The sequence below is a fragment of the Odontesthes bonariensis genome, chromosome 8 (assembly GCF_027942865.1).
Source record: "Odontesthes bonariensis isolate fOdoBon6 chromosome 8, fOdoBon6.hap1, whole genome shotgun sequence".
Taxonomy (NCBI): Eukaryota; Metazoa; Chordata; class Actinopteri; order Atheriniformes; family Atherinopsidae; genus Odontesthes; species Odontesthes bonariensis.
This window is the reverse complement of record NC_134513.1, coordinates 12,412,379-12,433,575: the sequence shown is the minus strand read 5'-3', so window position 1 is coordinate 12,433,575 and position 21,197 is coordinate 12,412,379. Positions and strand designations below refer to the sequence as shown.

The 21,197-nt window shown below is 40.4% G+C and overlaps 1 protein-coding gene across 8 annotated transcripts in view; it reads right to left on the bottom strand.

Annotated features, from left to right (window-relative positions):
• The window catches only part of chchd3a (coiled-coil-helix-coiled-coil-helix domain containing 3a), a 67,643-nt gene extending 47,776 nt beyond the window's left edge, over positions 1-19,867 (bottom strand). For 4 of the 8 annotated variants that reach the window (XM_075471745.1, XM_075471748.1, XM_075471747.1 and 1 more), the window contains exons 1-5: positions 19,628-19,867; positions 18,225-18,620; positions 17,669-17,837; positions 11,158-11,251; positions 3,159-3,339 (exon numbers count right to left, since the gene is read on the bottom strand). In XM_075471745.1, coding sequence (XP_075327860.1) covers positions 3,159-3,339; positions 11,158-11,251; positions 17,669-17,837; positions 18,225-18,620; positions 19,628-19,708 — 921 coding nt within the window. In that variant the 5' untranslated portion in view covers positions 19,709-19,867. Of the gene's footprint in view, positions 1-3,158; positions 3,340-11,157; positions 11,252-17,668; positions 17,964-18,224; positions 18,621-19,627 lie in introns of all 8 variants that reach the window. The other 4 variants (XM_075471750.1, XM_075471746.1, XM_075471751.1 and 1 more) reach the window with 4 other exon arrangements.
• Positions 19,868-21,197: the final 1,330 nt, after the last annotated feature.

The following is a 21,197-nucleotide window of genomic DNA, read 5'->3' as shown; positions in this document are numbered from 1 at the left end:
TAATGTATCTCTATTGTTTTCAGAACTACAATGTAAGACACTTTTTCTCACTTTGTGTGATGGGATATAATCAACAAGTTGAAAACTGTATTCAAAAAAAGGAAGATGGGAATACAAAGCTTTGATGCTTCAAATAAACCTATTAAAAAATAAATAAATAAATAAATAAATCACAAATGAGGGGGGGAAAGGTTTACTTGAAAAAGGACTACACAAATCTCCCCTTAAAGCTCGATCAGGCACCAGATTATGTGCTTAGTACAGCAAGCCATAACCTCTCCCTGGAGCTCTTACTCGATCACTTTATTGACTTTGCCTGGCAATCAGAACCAGTTTCACCTTCCAATTACCAATACTTATGTGCGTCTAAACAACGTGAATTTGATTTGCGGGGTGCTCTGTGCAGAAGAGGTTTTGTACTATATGAGGAGAGTAGTTTAAAAAGACAGATATTCAAAGATTATGTTTATAATTCAAGCTAAATAATTTAGCAGTGGGTCTTTCTGCTCTTTTCATTTCTTAGTAAAAAGAAATGAAGGCTTCCAGAGAAAGAGAGACAGGCAGGAGATGGAGATGCACACACACAAAAAGCAAAACTTGTTTCATGTTTCATCAAAGAGAGGGTTCGCTGTGGGTAGCAGAGTCCTGGAACTTGACAAACAGAGTAAAATGACAATGGGTGGGAGACGTCGTGGGTGAGAGGCTGCCTTTAAAAAACGCGAGACGTCCATCTCCAGTTGAAAAGAACATTGGCTACGTCGAAGCGTCTGTCTTGACAATTACATGAGTGGTGCAAACAGCAGCGTGCCTCCACTGATAACCCGTTGGATTCTATTAAAACTTGAGCATTCCAGAGAGCGTTCAAATGAAAGAAATTATCACACGGACTCACATTGGGCGAGTGTGTTTTAGCTGCATTATGCCTGCTGTAAGAAGGGAGAGACCAACTGGAAGGAACGTTAATTGGATTTGGGTAGAAACATAAAATCCAGACAATAATGAAACAAACTGGATGACTTTATAAGTCGGAATGCAAAGCTCCTGCAGCATTTTCTACGTGTAGTTTCAAAGGCAGCTAATGGCTCTAGGGTTAGCTTTGGGGCTGGAAGAAATGGCTTCAGAGCTTAAAGAAGAAAAAAGTTCTCTTAAGTTCAGAGAGTTAGTACTTTGGGTAGATGAAGGAAATGATGTGCCCAAGTAATCTATGGGAGTGGAGTAAGACACACCACCGACTTTGCCACTTCATATAAAACACATACAAAGCAGCTGTTGCTTTCTTGTCCTTCCTTCCCTCCAACTTACTTCTCCCCTTATGCTTCCTGTGTTGCTCCCTATATGAAATCAAATTACAGAAAACCTGTGACTGAAACGTTCTTCACAGATGCTGAAAGCAAAAAACCCCCACATCAAATCAAGGGTCTCTCCTCCCTCGCCATCGCTCTCTCTCATCACCTCTTTTTTTTTTTTTTCCCTTTCGATCTGAAAGCGTTCCAAATGAGAGATTCCTCATACACTTGTCCTATGGCGAGGAATCACGTCAACGCTTCACTCGTACTCTGTCTCAACAAAATGATTCATTTTTCTATTACTGCGATGAGCGTGTGAAATGAGCTATATAATCAATAGCATAGGTTTGTAAACAGCGCCCACACTCCAGGGAAAATGCGTTTTCTTTTGTAAACAATACACTGCCTGTGTGTGGTTGGAATGATCTGACGATGTTCACGAGAGCAATTTACAGGAAATAAAGACAGAAGCTGCCCAAAATGAGAACATTTTTCATAATAATGGCAGGATAAACAGGCAGAGATTTGAATAGAAGACAATATGGAACTATGTTTATTTACTGTATGACTGTTTGATGTTTGGAATGAACTATAAAGGATCTCAGAGTCTGTACAACGTAGATACGACGATGATGTCTAAATACTGCCGACAGTAAAAGAGAGTGCTGAATTTGCTGAGCGTTCATGTGCATCTTTCTGGGTGTAGGAGTTTAAGTTAAAGTTCTTCTATAAATTACTGCGGACAGCAATATTACCATATTACAGCCCTTAAATGTTTCACCTTTTCATTATGATAACAGACAATAGGTCCCGCTTTTGAGCACAAGAGTGACAGAGCAGAAATGTGTAATCGTGAAAAGGAACTTGTTTTTGAATAAAAATTGGCCCCCCTCAAAGAATTTGTGCTTGCAAGGTCACACGAATAAAAAATCCAATATCTATTTGACAATGTGGCACAGATTTCTACCTATCCACCAGCTGAACATGCTTTTCCCTTGGAGTAGTGGTTTCCAAACTAGAGTCCCAGCCCCCCTCAGGAGGACACAAAAGATTACAGGGGGTGCAATGTTTCCACTACGCAGAAGGTGTCTCCATTAGCTTGTGCAAAGTATAAACTCAGAACACATTTAATGGATTATAACAAGTCGTTATAACAACAACAACGTTTCTGTTTCACACAAGAGCTTGTAAATTTTGTGATATTGCAAGGAAAATTTTTTTTTTTAAAAAGAATTCTTGAAGGTTTTAAGACCGTATACTTCATGGACACATGCACTCTCTACAATAATACCAAAAAGCAAATTTGGGATCCTGAATCAAATATCCTGCCGTGCAAAGACGGACAAACCACAATTCTTGAAAATAAAAGAAATTCCCAGCGGCACAGTGCATGCATCGAAAAGCCCCTACTCGACACAGACTAGCACATCAATTTCAAGCATGTAAAAGTGCTTCAAAACGAAATTACTCATCATTCTATGTTAATGCTACAAATCAAAGCAAGCATGACTGTTGGACTTCAACATTTTCAGCCTTGAGGATTTCGAAAACCTCCGCTGTGATAATACTCTCGCTTACCTTCAAGCTGACTCAGTGTCAAAGAGCTATTTCCAGGAGAAAATCAACAACTTGATATATAACAATTAATTTTTACACATGAAAATCTGACCTATGAGAAGCAGTGACTACAAGTAGCCGACGATAACATTAGCTGAAAAGACGGCACACATAACTGTCAGATATGAATGACAACATGACTTGTTGAAAAGACGGTTGTTGATGTTTATGTTTTATGCATTTGGCAGACGCTTTTATCCAAAGCGACTTACAGGTAGGGTAGCTGGGAGAACTCAGTTTAGTGGAAAGACTTACGAATAGCTGCGCACGGAGCCTCCCATCCTCAGCGGAAATCCGCTCCCTTATGATAGCCTGCTGGATGCTATCTTGGGCCACCGTCTTCTCCACAGAGAGGATCCGGGACACTTCATCCCGAACTTGTGACTGGACTTCAGATTTAGCTTGTGCTGAAGCCCGGGCCTTCTCTGCATCAAACCTGTGTAGCATCAACAACCAATAGTTCAACAGCTTTTCAAGTCAAATATAATTCCTAAAGTATGTCTGCAAAACACACTCAAATGCCCCCACCCCCTAAAAAAAAAAAAAATGCTATTTTTGTATGGCCACAGCACATTGAAGGAAGTCAATCATTCCTGAAACCCTGTGCATGCGATATATAAGTATGGATCAAGCTTTTAGAAGCAGGACGGTTGCTTCTTCTCCTGCTTTATCGGAGTGGCCACAATGTAGCCGCCGCCTGGCAGCTCGTGCAGAACTCCTTACAGCTTTTTCTGTCTCAGCCACCTGTGCCTCCCCCACCTGCAGCAGGAGCGCTCATCCTCACTCAATGTGCCAGTTTCCCTTCTAACAGTAACTGATCACTACCAGGAGTTTGTACATCTTTGCTGCCTCCTCTCTTTCTTCAATGCCTAGAAACAGCTTCAGTTTAGCCACACAACTGAAGGGTTGGGGGAGTCTTCAGCAACATGTAGAGGCAGGATTTCGAATTTTGAAGGATTAAAGTTAAAGAAAAAATATTTTTGCATTATATCTCTTCAAAAAAAAAGTCAATAAAGAAAAAGTTCCATGCCACACTTAAGCGTGACAGAAATGTACCACAGTCAGATAACCTGTCAAAGAAACACTTTATAGGAAATGCAAATAATTACACGCAGAGGGATTTGACTATCACTGTGGAATAGTAAGCCTAAATAAGAATTATTATCCTGTGAAGCAGTGCTTTAAACATAGGCAGACACAGAACCACCATTTGAACCCTGTCACCGGGTTTTCTTAGTTGCCTAGCAACACACTCCCTTCTCAGTGACAGTGTTTGATTGAATAAGGAGGAACATCCCTAAAAAGTCTTCGTCTGTAAGGAATCAAAACAGTCGAGCCAAGGCACGATAAACACCTGAAAAAAGCAAGCAAGCACGGGGTGAGGCATGAATGAAGATTTTAATAACCATCTGCGTAAGAAAGATGGGAAGAGAGCTTGTGAGAGATGCACCTGATGAGACAGTCGATGCCTCAGAGCGATTGGGAATGTGAACTGATCGCATGCTGCATTAGCCTAACGCCGTGTCTTTTTCCATCAGAGATGGCCACAGTTGTAATTAATTAGGGATCCATTACAGATAATAATGCTACTAATAATAACTTTTACTTTGTTTTAATCACAAGTATTCATAAACACAGAAGTAACATGAGTCATTTACAGCATAATTGGTGTAGTGCATTGCTGATTATGAGAATGTTAATTTAATATCCTCAAGTGAATGGTTACAGGCATGAATACTGTGCTGGCTCTTTTTTTTTTTTACCCCATGGCTCGGCTATTCTCGATATTCCATGCACATCCTTCAAAGTGATAGGTTTCCATCTTTTATTCTATTACAAAAATCTCATTTATCTCTTAAGTCACCCGTGAATATACACAAAATATAGACAGTGATGAATGGTGATAGACAGACTGGTCAAACAGATCCCCTATGTACTTTGAGCTTTGAAGAGATGGCAGGTAGGTGTAACAAAAGCATGCCTGTCTTAAAGCTGCCATCTGCCCTGCAACGCAACTAAATGTCAGAGAACAGAGGGGGAGCGAGACGAGATGGGGAGACTGCGAAAAAGGGCAGAAAAAAGTGTGAGAGTTTGGAGAGAGCGTGAGCAGTGGCAACATGACATGTTTGGCCCTGAGGAAGTGAAGCAAAGAGGGAGTGAGGCAGAGTGGGAGAAAGAGATGAAGGGAGACGGAGAGAGACCAGCCATGTCCAGTCTCACAGTCCACTGGGCTGCACACGTCAGCACACTACATCCATCATCAGGCTCTGACTCACGCACACACAGACACATGGGGGAGCCTCCTAATGGCCTTTTACATTCACCATTTCCCTCTCGATCCATGTCTCCCTGCCTGCACTACTAATGCATCTAAGCTACCTTTACTCAACAAGCTTTGGCTCTTGATAGAACTCCAACAGAGGAGGGGACAGTAAATAAGATTTTTTCTTTCTTGAAAGGTATTCTATTGGTTCTCAAGTAGGCCAACAATTGCAGCAGAGTCAACCTTTCAAACTCCCTGAACAAAAGCACTTTTATCAAAGCTAGATTACATAAACATTTGATCAAATAAATATTCTGATAGAATATGGTTCATATAAAAGTACCTGATGCTTTGCAACTAAAAATACTCAGTAAATAATTCATTGTGCATGTATTCAGAGTGTGTGAATGTCTTAACCTGCTTAAGATGACATTTTGCCAGATTAAAAAGAGAAGAATGTCAAAAGACATTTGTTGTTAAAAGGTTAGGTAACATTTAAGCTTTTCTTTTTTACACAGCAATGCATGAAAAAAAAAAAGTGTTTTTACAGACTCCTTCACAAGTGCTAACCCAAGCAAAGACTGCCATCACAACCTGGATGCTATTTGTCTGCTTCACCTCTATTGCTTTCCAGTCATTAATGCCCCGTCTCTGGGATATTGGATGCATTTTTCATTCCGCTGTAGAAGATTGGCACTGGGAGGGAAAGGGGGCTTCGACGAAGAGAATGGTCGAGTCACAGAAGAAAAACAGTCGCCAAGCAGGAGAAAGGAAAGGTATCATGTCTGTGGAGGATAAGTGGATGATTTTTGGCTTGCCACCGAGGAGAGTAAGACGCTTATATTGGCAAAGTAACTGTTGTTCTGACTGTTCACTGGATCAGGTCTTAAAAAAGAAAGATGGAAAGACAAAACCGTTGAGGTATCATAAATTTGAAGAGGAGCAACAAGGGCTGAAATGTGTCCTCCTTCGCAGACAAGTTGCAGCATTTATGACCTTAAACAGACATACTTAATAATACTTCAGGCTTTTTCTTTCCAACTGTCTCCTTCCTCATCTTCTCACCTGCATCCTGCTGCCTACCTGACATCAGCAGATGTGTTTTAATACAGTGTAGCTGGAAGGATTCTGACAGACCTCCATGTCAGTGCTGGCTAACTCAAGTGGCTTAAAACAAAATCATTTAAGGGCCCAATGCAATATTGATGTTGGGAATAATGTCGCAGAATGCTGGCATTGCATATATCATGGACCAGTTCGCTCTCCCTAACACACACACACACACACACACACACACACACACCACAACTGACTGCAGGTGAAACAGAACTATAGTCTTCAATTTAGGTGTCTATTATGGGGAATATATGGGCATTGACAACAATGATGTGGGAAGACTCATTTTAAAAAGCCCAGAAATAAATGTAAGAACAGAAAATCTTTTTCTTATTTGCTTTCATTTTTTTCCTCCAAAGTATTCAAAGATCACCACAAGAGTCTCGGCACTGTAACCACACAATCTTGTGTTAAAAAGCAATAACACTGTCACCTTCAGCTTATCTCGTCAAATATCAAATCAAGCAAACAGTCTCTTTATTAAGTGGTAGATTATAACTTGAGAGACCAGATTTTTATCAACTGTGTGGCACAATAATGTCTTATGGAGCTAAAACTGCAGGATGGTGTTATAGATATCCCATTTCTTTAAACTAACCTCCAAAAACTGATCGTACACATAACTGATTTACCACAAGACTGGACAGGATTTCTAAACATCACTATTCCACTGAACTGGACAACAGCATGCAACAGCGCTGGAGGATCATTTTGAAGGAAAAAAAGAAAGGATCCCGCTTAAAAAGACCTTTTAATGAAAGCTGCAAGTAAGCATTATGAAAGATAGTCTCGGTTAGAATATCATAAAGACTAAATGATACATTCTAGTGCAGAAAAGCAGCGGATTCAGATACAAGAAGAGCCACTCCTCCCCCGACAGAAACATTGCAAATAAAGTCATATCCAGGGACTTCCAACTTTCAAACTTTCTTGAAATGAGCCTGAAGTCGTGTGTATGTTTAACATCTTGGTGGTGTTAAGTTAGAAGATAAAAATCAACAAAATGTAAGAATCTGAAGGTTTGACTATGTCTGATCTAGAAGCAGTAAAGAATTCAACAGAGGGGCTAGTTAACAAGGACGGACGGCAGAGGCTTTGAGAGAAGGTCAGTGTTCTCACTCAAAAGCCCAGCGTGCAATTAAATCTCACAAGCCAACACGGTCTGCTTGCATACATGCAGAAATAATGGGCAGAACTGGCAAAACAACAACTAACCTTTGAATTTTAGAGTTGGTCATTCATACACAAGTATTTCACACACAGGGAGGAAAGATAACCAAGATGGAAGAATACGAAATGAGAAACACAGAGCTAATATTAAGAAGAAGAAGAAAACTCGGATATGAAATTATTTTGGAAACGTAGAAAAAAGAAGGTGCGGAAGATACAAGCAAGGAAGGGCAGGGTGGAGGAAAGTGTCTGGGAGGGTAAAAGAAGGAAAAATGGAACAAATGGTGACAAAGAGCGTGCTCGGCTGAGGAGGAAGAGACAGTTCAGTGTAACAGTTGTCTTACCCTCATCCAACCTTCTCTCTCTCTTCCTTTTCTGTGTTGTTCTGCTCGGATGCCTCACAGAGTAGCAAATCTGCTCTCTGCTCCCGCTTCTTTCTACAAATCAGTTTAGTATGAACCCAAATAAACTCAGCGCCCCTCACTTCACTTCTACCAGGGCAAAATATGCAAAGCCAGATCCGTGGAGTTCATTGATGGCCCTAAAGCCAAACAGAATAAATACTGTCTAATCTGAACACCACAGATAAACGCTGCATGAAATTCTCAACAACTGTGTGCACAGCAAGACTGCAAAGAATAGAATGGCTGGAATCATTTTTAATTCCCAAATCTTAGAAACAAACAGTCTATAATAAGGTGAAAGGGACATTCAGTGCGAATGGCACTTTGACCCTAGCCTGACTACGTCATACTCACGATTCTAGTCAGAATGTGAGTCTGATACCGCTCAATAGAGATTTGAGTATGGGGCGTGTTTCAACCGAACCAGGAGAAAAAATGCCTCTTCGCTCAATTGGATAGACCTACAACCAATCAGAGCAACGTAGTATGTGACGTAGATTAAGCAACACACACTTGTTGTAGGAAGGCAAAAACATCTTTTCTATCGATAAAAGCCTTTATCGCATTCCTCTGTTCGTCTTTCAAAATGAATGCAATGTGGAGATCCTGTAGAACAGACTCGATGGCAGAATCTACACGCCCTAGCTCTCCAGCGGCAGCCGTGTTCAGTTCTTTAGTGACGTAGTCGATAATATCCCTGTTGATCATCTGTCCATCATCGTATAAAGCCCGCCCTGGCAATCTGATTGGTCCGACCAATTTTTGGTCGGGCATAATGATTTCCCAACTGAGCAGAGCCAGACCGAACTTCCTGACCAAAACTTTTATGGGCGGGGCTAAGTTCGGCTGGCACCCAGGCTACTTTGACCCTTAGGAGTCTGCAAAATCAATGTCAGAAAACATGTCGCATGCTGCCTTTGCGGATCGATAATAAACTTGGTGAATCTCAAAACCCACTTTTACACAGAAACAATGTAAACTGATGTAAAAATGATCAGGATAAGGGTTAACTATTGTTTTTCAGTCCACATACATCGGTTTCTTTCCCTTCACAACAGCAACTAATAATAATACGAAATGTCATACTTGAGTAAATTCTAAGTATATATAAACTACATCAATAGATTTGTTCCTACTCTCTCATCTCGGTGTTCATACATTCTTTTTCATTTTTTTTCCTGTATGCATGCCATGGAGCAGTTTCACAGCAGGATTCGATAACTCACCAGTCACAGTGCTGCTCTGTTAGCCAGGCTTCAGTACACCAGAAATAAAAGAAAGTCTTCCTCCTTGCAGTGACTTCCAACACAGCAGCGCTCGTGATCGCTGTGCCTTATTTGTTTTTGACAACTAAAAACTCCCTGGGGACACCGCCTGCACTTTAGGACACTGCTACTGTTGTTAAATTAGAGTTTGACAGCCCAGATGATGAAAAATCTAGTTTGTGTTTCTTTTTCTCGCCCTCCATTTCAAATGAAAAGAAAACACCTTATTCTCCCAGATAAAGTTGACTTTCTGTAAAAGAGCGGAAGAAGAAATATACAGTCTTGATCAATGGTCACATGTCATCATATCGCCAAGTCCTGTTTTTTACCTCTGGAATTTGTTACCATTTAAAACAAAAACAGAGGCTATGATAAACATGACAGCTTAGGGATGATAAAGTTGTTTTGAGGAAATATGTGAAAGAAAAAAAGAAAGAGAATTAACCTTGCAGGAGATTTGCTTCTCAACAAAGATGAAATGATGAGGTTACATTCGGAGGTATTTGGGTCCATAAAACTGGAATGCAATGTCTCACTCTGATATCGTTTCATTGAGATGCAACGTCATCTCAATACTATACGACCAAACTGGTTTAGTCCATTTTTAGGGTTTAAATTTAAACAATTTACATGTTCAGAAAGGTAGTCAGTGTTTGAAAACATTTTCTGTTTCAAGCAAATGTGTATTTTTATTTCTTCCCTAAATTACCCCATGAACTAGCCCTGGAAATCTTTCAAAACAACCAAGAGAGAGAGAGAAAAAAAAAAGAAAAGAGTAACAGGCCACATCAAAAACTGGTGTTAAATCAATCGGCACATAGAAAAAAAACACACAAAAGAAGTGGCCAACTAAAATTGCTTATTTACCATTATGCAGGTTATGCCAAGCAAAAAAATAAATAAATAAACCCCCCCCAAAAAACTGATGGCTTGAAAGTCACCATGATTTCAGTCAACTGCAAGGGGGGAGGGATTTGCACTTCCTCCTGTGGATGGACATCAATAACTGCGGCAGGAAGCAGTTGCATATTAAAAAAAAAAAAAAAAAAAAAAGAAAAAATGAAATGGCCAGAAAGGAAAAAGAAAAATCAATAAGCCGACAATTTCTCCAAACTGCTTATTCATTTCTCTAGTCTCGAGTGAGCCTCAAACCCTGGGCTAATCGCTATGTTAGCCCTACTTTCCTCGCATGTAAAAAGGTTGCATTTGTCCCTACACAGAGGTGAGATTAGCTTTGAATCAAAGTTGCTTATTTAGCAGGGACTGCCAGAGAGGCCTATTTAAAGAAAAGGAGCGGCATGTGCACCTGCTACAATGGAGGACAACAGAAAAGGACAGGTGAAGAGAGAACAGGGGCTGGTGTGAAAAGGATGGAGAAGAAGAGAATGAACATGAAGAGTCTACTTCTGCATCAGGTGGGGCTAATGGATCATCCACTCTAGTCCCAGGAAATTATCTCAACGTAGTGCCCTCCTTTCTAAGACATGATTAATTGATCGCAGGAGAAGTAGAGGTGGAGACGAGAGCATATAGAGAAGGAGGAAAAAGTGCTGATGTACTCCGGAAGAGAGGTAAATTGGAAACAGTGGGGATCGGAAAGACTGATGCCGACCTTTATGACTATTAATGAATGCCAAAAACGGTCACGTCTGAAAATGTTCTTGTGAGAATCCAGAACAAGAATTAACACGAGTGTCGTACGGGGATTCCAGCTGTCGTGGTCAGTGAGTGGATAGTAGAGGTGTGAAAAGAAGGATAAATGAGGCTGCGGAACACTTGGATTTGATTCCTGGCTTGTTGCCGCACCTCTTCCCCCTTGTTTTTACCCAAGAAGAGTGCTCCAAATTTTGTTATTAAAAATAGACGGCTCACGAGGGACATAGATTCACACTTTGAGCAAATCTCAATTGAAATTTCATTTCTAGCAATGAATAGCTCTTAAACTGAGGACAAGGTTTGCAACACCAAACCAAAACATTTCCCCTTTTCAGAGTAAAACCCTGTGATTTATGAGTGTTTGTGTGCAGAAGTCTAACCAGGCTTGCATCTCTTGTTCTGCTTTGGCCCTGTCTTGCTCCAGGCCTTTATACAGCTCGTCGGTGATCTTCCTCCTCAGGGCCTCCTCATCCACTGGGGACAAAAGCAAAAAAGAAAGAAAGAGAATTTAAGAAAAACATATGAATGAAACAGCTTTTTTGTGCAACTGTGAAAATGGACACGCCAAGGAAGAAGAAGAAAAAAAAAAAAAAAAGGTGTGATGTGCCGACAAGTTTTGGAAACCTGCGTTAATCAGTGATCATTTGTTAAAAAAAAAATAAAAAATCTAATTTGAGCACTCTGTGAGATTATTTTTCATTATTGACTAATCAATCTAACAGCTGTGTAGTTTTCAAAATAATAAAATAAGATTCTATTCCGATGAAAGATTTAAAAGATCTTTGATTAAAGTTCAAAATCAAAAGCACTTGCAGCAGGAAAGGCCCTCCTTCCTGCCAAATTACTTCAGGGGGATCGTGCACATGTGTGTGTGTCAGAGTCGTGCACAGGAAAGATGTTGCGATCGAGAAACCACACACACACACTCAAGCAGACGAGCTTAAAAAAACGCTTGTGGGATATTCCTCAATTATATTTTCCCCAGCTCAGTGTCTTTAAACTTTTGTTCATTTCTTTCTGGGGGTCGTCTATGAAGCGACAGCCAGTTTTAGAATGACTCGAATTTCAGTTCACAGGTTCATGAGGGCAACTTTTTTCCTGGGCTACCATCTTAATCATTTTTGAAAGATCAAAAGAACCCCAGAACAGATCTAAAAACAAAATCTTGGGAATGTTTTGGTAGTTTTTTCCGAAATCAATTCCTTAAAGAGTATTGAAACATTTTTAGCGGACATCAATTTTCTTACCATAGTTCAGAGTATCAATGTAATTTCACAGTCACAGTGGTTTGAATTGGCCAATTGTGACATGGCCAAAACAAAAACTGTGAAATTCTGCATATCATCAAAAAATTGAAGTAAAAAGTAAGTGCTCTCTGGTTACACATTATAAAAGATTTGTTGTGTAAAATGATGTGAAGAAAAAGCAATCAAAGTAGAGACCTTACAAGCAAAGAAACTGAGGAAAACTCCTGGTCAGCTTGGCAAGGTGCATCCATAATATCAGCAAAACATACACATACGGAAAGGAATACAAATCCTCCATCTTAAAGTCATAGCACGATATCGTCCTGTCTACATACCGTATTCATGTCAGGGACGACATACGCGTATGACTGCATGTCCTTACCGGTCTATCTTGGCAGGTAATTAAGCATGAAAGTAAAGATGCCAGCCAGTGACCAAGCCAAAAACGTGCTCGGGAGACAGAAGTGGCATGCGGTGTGCTGCAACACTGCAGTGATGGAGGGGAAGTGTCTGGGAACGTCAAGATTACTCTCACACTGAATTAGTTAGATGGGATAATCCCTCAGCGTCTATTATTACCTGGTAACATGTGGTAGCAGCAGGACACAAAAACCTTGTTACACTTGAATCAGATCAAGGAAACAGTAGCACCAGAGACATGCAAAGTAGTTTCTGTTGCACCTTTCATGGTTAGTTTTATCGTTTGTTTTCTCTGTAAATGCAGAAACGTCAGGCTCGACAATGAAAATAATTCTTTACCTTCCTTATTCTAACCCTAAACCCAAATTACTTCCTTTAAGCAACACACCCTGAGGATTTAAACTCTCTCTGTTCTGCTGAAAGAGAACATGGGGGTCTAAAAGCTGAGGCTCCAACTCCACAATAAAACACGTTACATGTTTCAAATATAGCTTCGCTTTAACCCTGACAGCCAGTTAAAACGCAAGCGTGAACAGTTCTTCACATTTTTTGGAAAAATTCAATAAAAATGGACTGATTTAATATCGAGTAACAAAAAAAAAAAAATAATAATCATATGATCTTATAATCTTTAAAGAGATCAAAACCTCAATGAAATGGCTTTAAAGCCAATTGTCTTCAGAGCTTTCAGGTAAGAATATAAATCAGTTTTAACTGAATTAATGGCCTCTAGTCACAAAGATACGCACAGCTAATGCAAGTGGTGTCATGGATACCAAAATCTTATTTTGTCATTGTGCGGCTCTTTCTGATACTTTGTAGCACCGACCCCATGAATGATTTCCTCTCAAGCTACGTTCCCACTTAAATAAACATCACAAGCGATTCCTTTCCGATTTGTCCCATTTATAGCTCTCTTCTCTATAACCAACAACTAAAAACAGTAACCGATCCTTTCTCATCTATTTGGTACCTAAAATGGATCGGCAAAAAAAAACAAAACGTGAGAACAAAGAGAAGCGGCGAGACATAAGTCTGCTGTCACCAACTGTCCAGAGCGTGAGAAAATAATATCCATCATGTTTGACTGCGCTCACGAGTACCATTGATCTCACTGCAGAGGAGAGTCTAATTACAACTCTGTTAGAGGGGACAAGACAACCTGTAGGTCTGAAACCTGACAGAGGCTCTGCGAGGGTTGTCTGACGAGACACATTTCATTTCACAGCTAAATACAAGACCGTTACGTACGTAAGAGAGATGTGTGCATGTGTGCAGATCGACCAGTAACAACCCAAAGCATATGGCTGATCCAAACCAGAAGCTCCTGGAACACCACTCACTCAGGATACGGTTGAATCATAAAAAAGCTCTTTTCCCTGAGTCCTTTTCTGTGATCTTTTTGGAAGATGTCATTGACTTAAGGTAAGGTGGTCAGAGAACTTCGTGAAGACGTATGAAAAGACAACCCCACTGCAATGAGTGATGTGGGTCTGTAGCACTGAAACTAAAAGTTCAACAAAAAGTGCTTCAAATACGTCGTTCAATCTAATCTCAGAACGTTGTTACAGAGAAGCCACACAACTACAAACATATACGGACATGTATGTGTCAAATAAGCAGAATGAGTTACAATTTAAAAAGTAACTATTTTCTTATTAAGGTTGGTAATTAAGGAAAGGAAACAAAAAGGCACAAAAGTGAAAGATATTGCCCTCACAGGCTAGTAAAACTCACACTCCAGTTGTCATATACATCCACACAAATCCCAGTTTGTACAACTGGATAATCATTAAAAGATAAAAGGTGACATCTTTGCATCAACTGTCCTTTACAATAGCCAACGCTTGCCTCGAAAATCCATATACTCACTCGAAGATGTTATGCAAAGTAAAATTCTAATAACCCTCGAAGTTCTGACACTCTTTGGCAACTCCTCATTTCCTCTCCGGTTTTGCATAGAGAGGCTTCGGATATCTGGCGGGCCCACAGGGTCAGCCACAGAACAGGTTCCGATATGATAAACACTGTCTGGGGTCCTTGAGGGAGCCTGGTTAGGGTCATAGACAATTCCAGATTGACAGAGACCGTGTCAATCCTGAGTAGGACATGTAAATGTTAAAAAGATTAAAAACCCATCATCTTTTCAGACAAGTCTCCTTCCTTTCCCTTTCCAGCAATCACTACACCCTATGGAAAAAGCTGCAGAGGAGGCGGCGAGGCGGTGGAGCACAGGCTATTGGCAGTGGAGATAATAGATGAAGGCAAATTGCATTTCTCATCAGAAGTTTCATTAACCCCAGGACCCGCATGGAGGGCATAATCTGTAACATTACCACTTCCTCACGTTTCCACATCGCGCTTAGTCGAGTCATCGCACACCTTTCACAAAGTACAAATAAAAAAAAAAAAAGAAAGGAAGGAAAAAAGTGCCAAGAGCAGCTTTTTAGCTCAGGCAGGCGCCACTCTGATCACCCGATTTTCTCTTTATTCACAGTCTTCTCTGTTAATTCAATCCCATGCTATGGACAGAACTGACCGTTTTCACAAAACAGGGAAAGTTTCAGAGAGGGAAGATATATTTCACAAGTTTCACATTTATGCAGCCACACTTCTCCCACAGTTTTCCTTCGTCTCCCTCATCTTCCCATTCTCTCTGCTGCACCTGGGAGACATCTTTAAGCAGGCTATTAGTCCGGAACAGTGTGTGGGCTCCGGCATATGAATATTTATAGCACATTGGAGAAGGTGTAGGAGGTTCAACCTTGACTATGGTGTAATCAGCACACATACTGACTCAGGCCATGATTTAGAGACGGCCAACCTGCTGAGAGTCTGACTCGATACCCAACTCTCGTGGACACACATAATCAATGTCTGCCTCATTAAGGTCTTACCCTTTGAGAATTGGGCTGAACTTTGCAACATTTTTAACAAGATTCACATTCACATTCATCACACCTTTTTTTTTTTATCTTAGAAAGAGCATGTTCAAGCATGATCAATCGCACGAGTCGACTTTCTTCTCACTTTTGTGATACTTTGTAAGCCTGGCATCTCACTGACCTCTGAGGTGACCTCTCAACCAAGCCAGTGAGTGTCAACACACATTGTAGTTGTGTGACAAACACAAGGGCCAGTGTCTGGCAGAAGTCAGCCGAATACTTTTAGTTATCAGAGAACTGTAACTGCATAGCAACATATCACTATTCAGTCCACTGCAGACACTTTGCCAACAGGAGGACGGATTTTTATTGGTCTCAAACAACCTTTTCCTCTTTGGACATTTTGACTCATTGCTTCCAGACTGAAAGAGAAAAGAGAGAAAAAGGAAAGACAAAACTGCAATGTCCTTCAGCAGATAGGACATCAGCAGATGAAGGTGCTCTCTGATGATGATAATAAGAATAATAATAATGATGATTAAGATGTGATTACATTAAGTTCATATACAGACACAATGATAACTGTATTCAAGTCTAGTCTAATTGTATAGCCCTAAGCTATGCTCATACTGCTTCAGTCCATTTCTGTTGAATCAATACATGAATAGATTTTATTAACCTTTTTCTGCAATCCTCTCCAGTTGAGATGGGTACCTCTTCAGGTTCTCAATGCCATTCTCCTGTGCAACATGCCAAGCCCCAAGGCGTTCTTCAGCTCACGGCACAAATGTTTGAAAATCCAGAATTTTAGCTCACGCAGGTGCTTGACTAAGACCTTGAGGCAAAACTGTTTTTTCAAGGATTTGGGAGACTTCGGGGGAATTAATACTGATTGACTTTTAAAACACACAGACTGCTCTTCCCTTCCAGGGACCCACGTGGGCCCCCTTCTCCTCACATCACGACGAAGACATTCTTTTGTCACTTTTCAGCCTCGATATAACTAATCAGTGTGATGAAGCACTGCGACAACTAGCTAACAGAAAAAATTCTGTGTGAGATCATGGAAGCCCCATGGCAAGGTAAAAAATTAAGATACACACTCTCGCACACAGCTCCTTCAGCTCTTAATGAGGCCTGGATGTTTGTTGTGTGAAACTGTGGAGGTGTTGTTTTAATCACCGGAGCTAGCGTGGCGTGGCTGAAGTTGGCCTTTTTTAATTACCTAACTGACTGAGCACAGTCAAGGATGGAGGAGCCTGCCCACATCGCTGATGCCAACCTACAGAGAATCTACGCCCACACTTCGCTCTGTGCCATGTAATGAGCATGTAACATTCAAATGTCCTCTGCCAGACATGTTCAGCGATAAGGGGCATGTGCTCACGCTTACAAAACAAAATAACTAAAACTTTGCTTTGAGAGAGCAGACGGTGAACTTGTCTGTGTAGTTATGCGAGAACGTTTTTATGTTAAGGTTAATGGAAACAGGTGGAACAATAATGACATACTCATTAACATCTTTATATGGCACAGCAATAAAAATAACAGTTCAATTTATACATATTTGAAGAAAAAAAAAGGGAGCACGTTTACAGATTGGTCACTCAGTTCCCTAGTTAACGATATTTAAAAAAAAACACTTAAAATCTCTGTTCATAATGGATCACTGTCAGCATGATCCATATCTACCATCACAGATATTTTAATGAACCAGAAATGTTCTATAGTTCTGAGTTTATATGTCTAATATACACAAACCTTATAATGGCATGTGTTCAAGTCAGATTGGAGGGCCGCTGATTGCAGCACAAATTTATTGAGATCATGACATGACAGAATTAATCATTTCATTAGAAGTTAGGGGTGGGCAATGAATCATAATATGACTCGAGCTACTGCAAGGCCCATTTTCAAAATGAAGACTAATTACAATCTCCATAAAAAGTTGAAGACAAAAAGCTTAGGTGGCTTACAGTAAACACCCACGCAATAAACATAATTAGAATTCAATGGAAAATAAATCCTTGGACAGTTCAGTCCCACATGACCTTTGCTTTCTAATTATGCATGCAACAGAAGAAGCGTCCTATACATTTAAGGATTAAATTAACTATTGCCAAGAAAATTAATCTCTTACGATTTTAGAAATGAGCGTTCACTCTTGTCTGTTGTTTCGAAGGAACTAAACAAAGAAATCATCCAGCTCGTTTTGAGGTCGAAAAAAAGTGCACAATCGAGTGAAATCAAACAGAAATTGAGAGAAAAATTTTGTTTGGTGCATCAGGCACCCTTGACCGGAAGATTTTACATTTTGAGTAACCTGAAATAAAACTCACCTGTTGGTTCCACAGCAGGTGGTGGAACTGGAATTGACTCAGGCACTGCTACTGGCTCAGGGACTGGAGCAGGTGATAATGGTTCCACTTTGGGCTGAGGAGGAGGTGCAACTGGTTCAAAAGGAGCAGTAATTTCAAGCAGGGGGGAGTCAGCAAATGGTTGAGCAGTCTGCGGGGACAAAGACTCCCCTGAAGGAGGTGCAGATGCTGGCAAAATGGTGACAGGCTCGAAAACAGGAGAGGAAGGGTGGGGTTCCAATTCAGTAAGAGAGAGAGTTGAGGTGATGGGTTCAGCCTGAACAGGAGCAGGAGGTGATATTGATTCAAATACAGATGAAGAAGCAAGGGACTCAATCACATCTGGAGGAGCAATGGGTTGAATTATCGGAGGAGAAGCAATGGATTGATTTATGGGAGAAGCAAATGATTCGGTAACAAGGGGAGGAGGGGTAAATGGAGGGATCACTTCAACCACAGCTAGAGCAGGGCAGGGAGCAGGAGTCAGGGGTTCAATGGGAGCAGAAGCAGGAGGAGGGAGAGAAGTTGGAAAAGTTACCATATCAACAGCAGCAGCAGCAGCAGGGGGAGGAGGAGGAGGTGTTGCTGCAGGCTCAAAAGCAGCAGCATTTGCAGTAGCTGGGGGTGATAAAGATGGGAGCACCATATCAGCGATGGTGGGTGCTGCTACCTGTTCAGAGGGAGGTTGAGGAGAAGGTGCAGCCATCTCTGTTGTGGATGGAACTGAAGGAGGAGGAGCTGGAGGTGCGACAGGTGCTACAGGTTCTACAGGACGGGGGGGAGGTAAGGAGGTGATCGGGTCAACAGGGGGAGGCACTGGCAGAAGGAGAGAAGATGGAGTGAGGGTTGGTGCCATGGAAGGAGTTGAAGTGGGAACATGTTGTTTCTTAGGAGCTGGGGGCTCTTTCATGCGGTTGATGACATTTTCAGAAAGCTGCAAAGGACAAGGGAAGAAAACTTTTAGTGATACAATGGGGTGCATTTAAAAGAATGATTCAGAGTTATTAAGCAATTAAATCAAGTCTTTGTCACGAAATACAATACAATAATAAAAATACAGGACAACACTTCCAACAGCTGCTAAAGAACCTCTTTGTGCTCTTTTCATACCCAATCATGTTACTGACCTGTTTCCAGTTAACCTCATTAGTTAATATTGTTCAATGTTTATAGATGTTCACTATACCCAGGCTACGGCTTCAAAGTTGATTAGCAACTAAAAATGATTGTTTTCGATTTACTATCATTCAATGCTGAACTGTTCCTTTAAGCCGCTGGTTTTGTGGTAAACAAAACATAATGTTTACAGGGAAATATTTTCCATTTACAGTACACAAACACTGCAGTATTGGCATGAAGCTTCTCTATACTGGCGAACAAACTGAGTAATAATAGACAGAGCCATGCCCTGTAAAGCCTTTATCTGATCAGCTAAAGCCTCTCAGTCTATATTTGACATCAACGGACACTGGCACAGCAGGACGGCTCTATGGTAGCAGAGGCTGCAGCGATTTTTTTATCATTTACATGTTCCCACCTCCAAAACAACCCTCAAAGGAATGACAAATCAAGAAGGAATTAGGCCACTATATGAATCTAGGAGTCATTTAACTCTCATTGACGAATGCCTGAATGCCCAGGTGATGACATTCACGTTCCCACAAGTAGATTAGTGTTTGCTGTGTCGGAAACTCTTAGCCACAGCTGGAGCTTAACCTGTTTGATTACAAACTCACTCAGTCCTTCATGTTGGCCTTAGCTTTCTACTATCAATGAAATGTTCCAGGTTGCCAAGAGTCTGAGCGCAATGCTTTCCTTACAATTTAGCCATGTGTCATTTTTATCTGCACACTGTCACACCTAAAGCCGAATTCACCATCCTATTACCTTAATTTGGCGATTATAACACCTGTTTCAGCAAGTTTGTATCATGTCACTTACCCGTATGCCCTTCACCACTGTTATATTCTCATTCTCATCTGACTCAAACGACACGCGGCGGGTACTGTTGTTCGCTCCCATTGTCAGACCGCTGGTTGTTAACAGTGTCGCTTATTCAGTTTGCATAGAATATGGAAAACACACATGCACTTTTGCTTATGTTCGGTTTACTTGAAGCCAGGTATTGCTCGGGCCCAAACTCCACCGTTTTAGAACGTCTACACTTCCTTAGCATGACGTTTCTCAAGAACGCGCAAGTTGATTGGACAGAGCCAACCCGATGTCCATATATCAGCGATGTTCATTGGTTGCAGCTTAATAGTGGGCAGAGTGGAAACATGACGCAAAGCACAGGTTGTGTGACTTTCGTATGACGTGAGACAACAATGTTCGATGAAAAAAAATACTTTTGTCTGGGGTTGTGGCATTATTTTGTGTTAATGTTGAATCATAAGGAGTATTTTGCATTATTCAGGATCACCTATCAATTCAATTCAATTCAATTTATTTCTATTTATATAGCGCCAAATCACAATTTACATTATAATATAAATGATTAAACACACTTATGAAGATTAGAATAGAATAGAATAGAATAGAATAGAAAAATACTTTATTCATCCCCCAATGGGGGAAATTCAAATTAGTCAAGTAGCTAAAAAAAATTATAATAATGATAATAATGAATGTATCTATGTATCTCACGATAGCGTTTCATAAGAGACATGCCCATCCCTTACTGTGAGCTCTTAACATCAGTTGTAAGAAATTGACACATTATTCACTTCAGCAGTGCTTGCAAAAAGAAAATGAATTTTTTAGATATGCAAGATGCCCCAGCAAAAGTGGCATCGGAAAGAAAACCCAAGAGTTAATCAGTTGTAGGGGAAAAAAGCTACATCAATGTCATCAATAAATCAGTGATAAAAAATGTTAACTCGTTCACATTTGCGCCACTAAGAATATCTCATTTTGACAGATGCTTTTTAAGAAATAACTTATTCCACATCCATAGAAAGATAAACAGTTTTGCTGTACATGGAACTGCAGCTGGAAATTTGACATGCTCAGAGAAAAGTAGATATGACAGATCATGAGAATCATCACTCAAATCTGATATATTGTACACATACTGCAACCCAGTACTTTTTTTTTTACAAAGTTATTAGCTGATTGTGTTGCTTTTTTGTGTTTTGTATATTGTGAAGTATATTGTGTATATTGTGATATATTAATAAGAAATTTAATGTAAGCAGAACACAAACATAAATCTACATAACATCATCCTTGACCATGATCATATTTCTATCATGATAAGCTATTCATTAAGAGTTCCAGTTTTTCCTTTTATTTGTTTTCCCAATTGTGCATAATGGCATAGAATACTTGTTCATCATCTTCTGGGGTTTTCTGACATATCAGAAATTCAAATTGTATTAGTGCTGTCATATTGTCATTTCCAAAGGGTACTCATGCACTTCCGCAACTCATTTTCTATGAACAAATTATGCAATAAAGACTTATAATGTGCAGTAATGCCCCAAGGGCGCTTTCTAAAATGCCTCAGGCT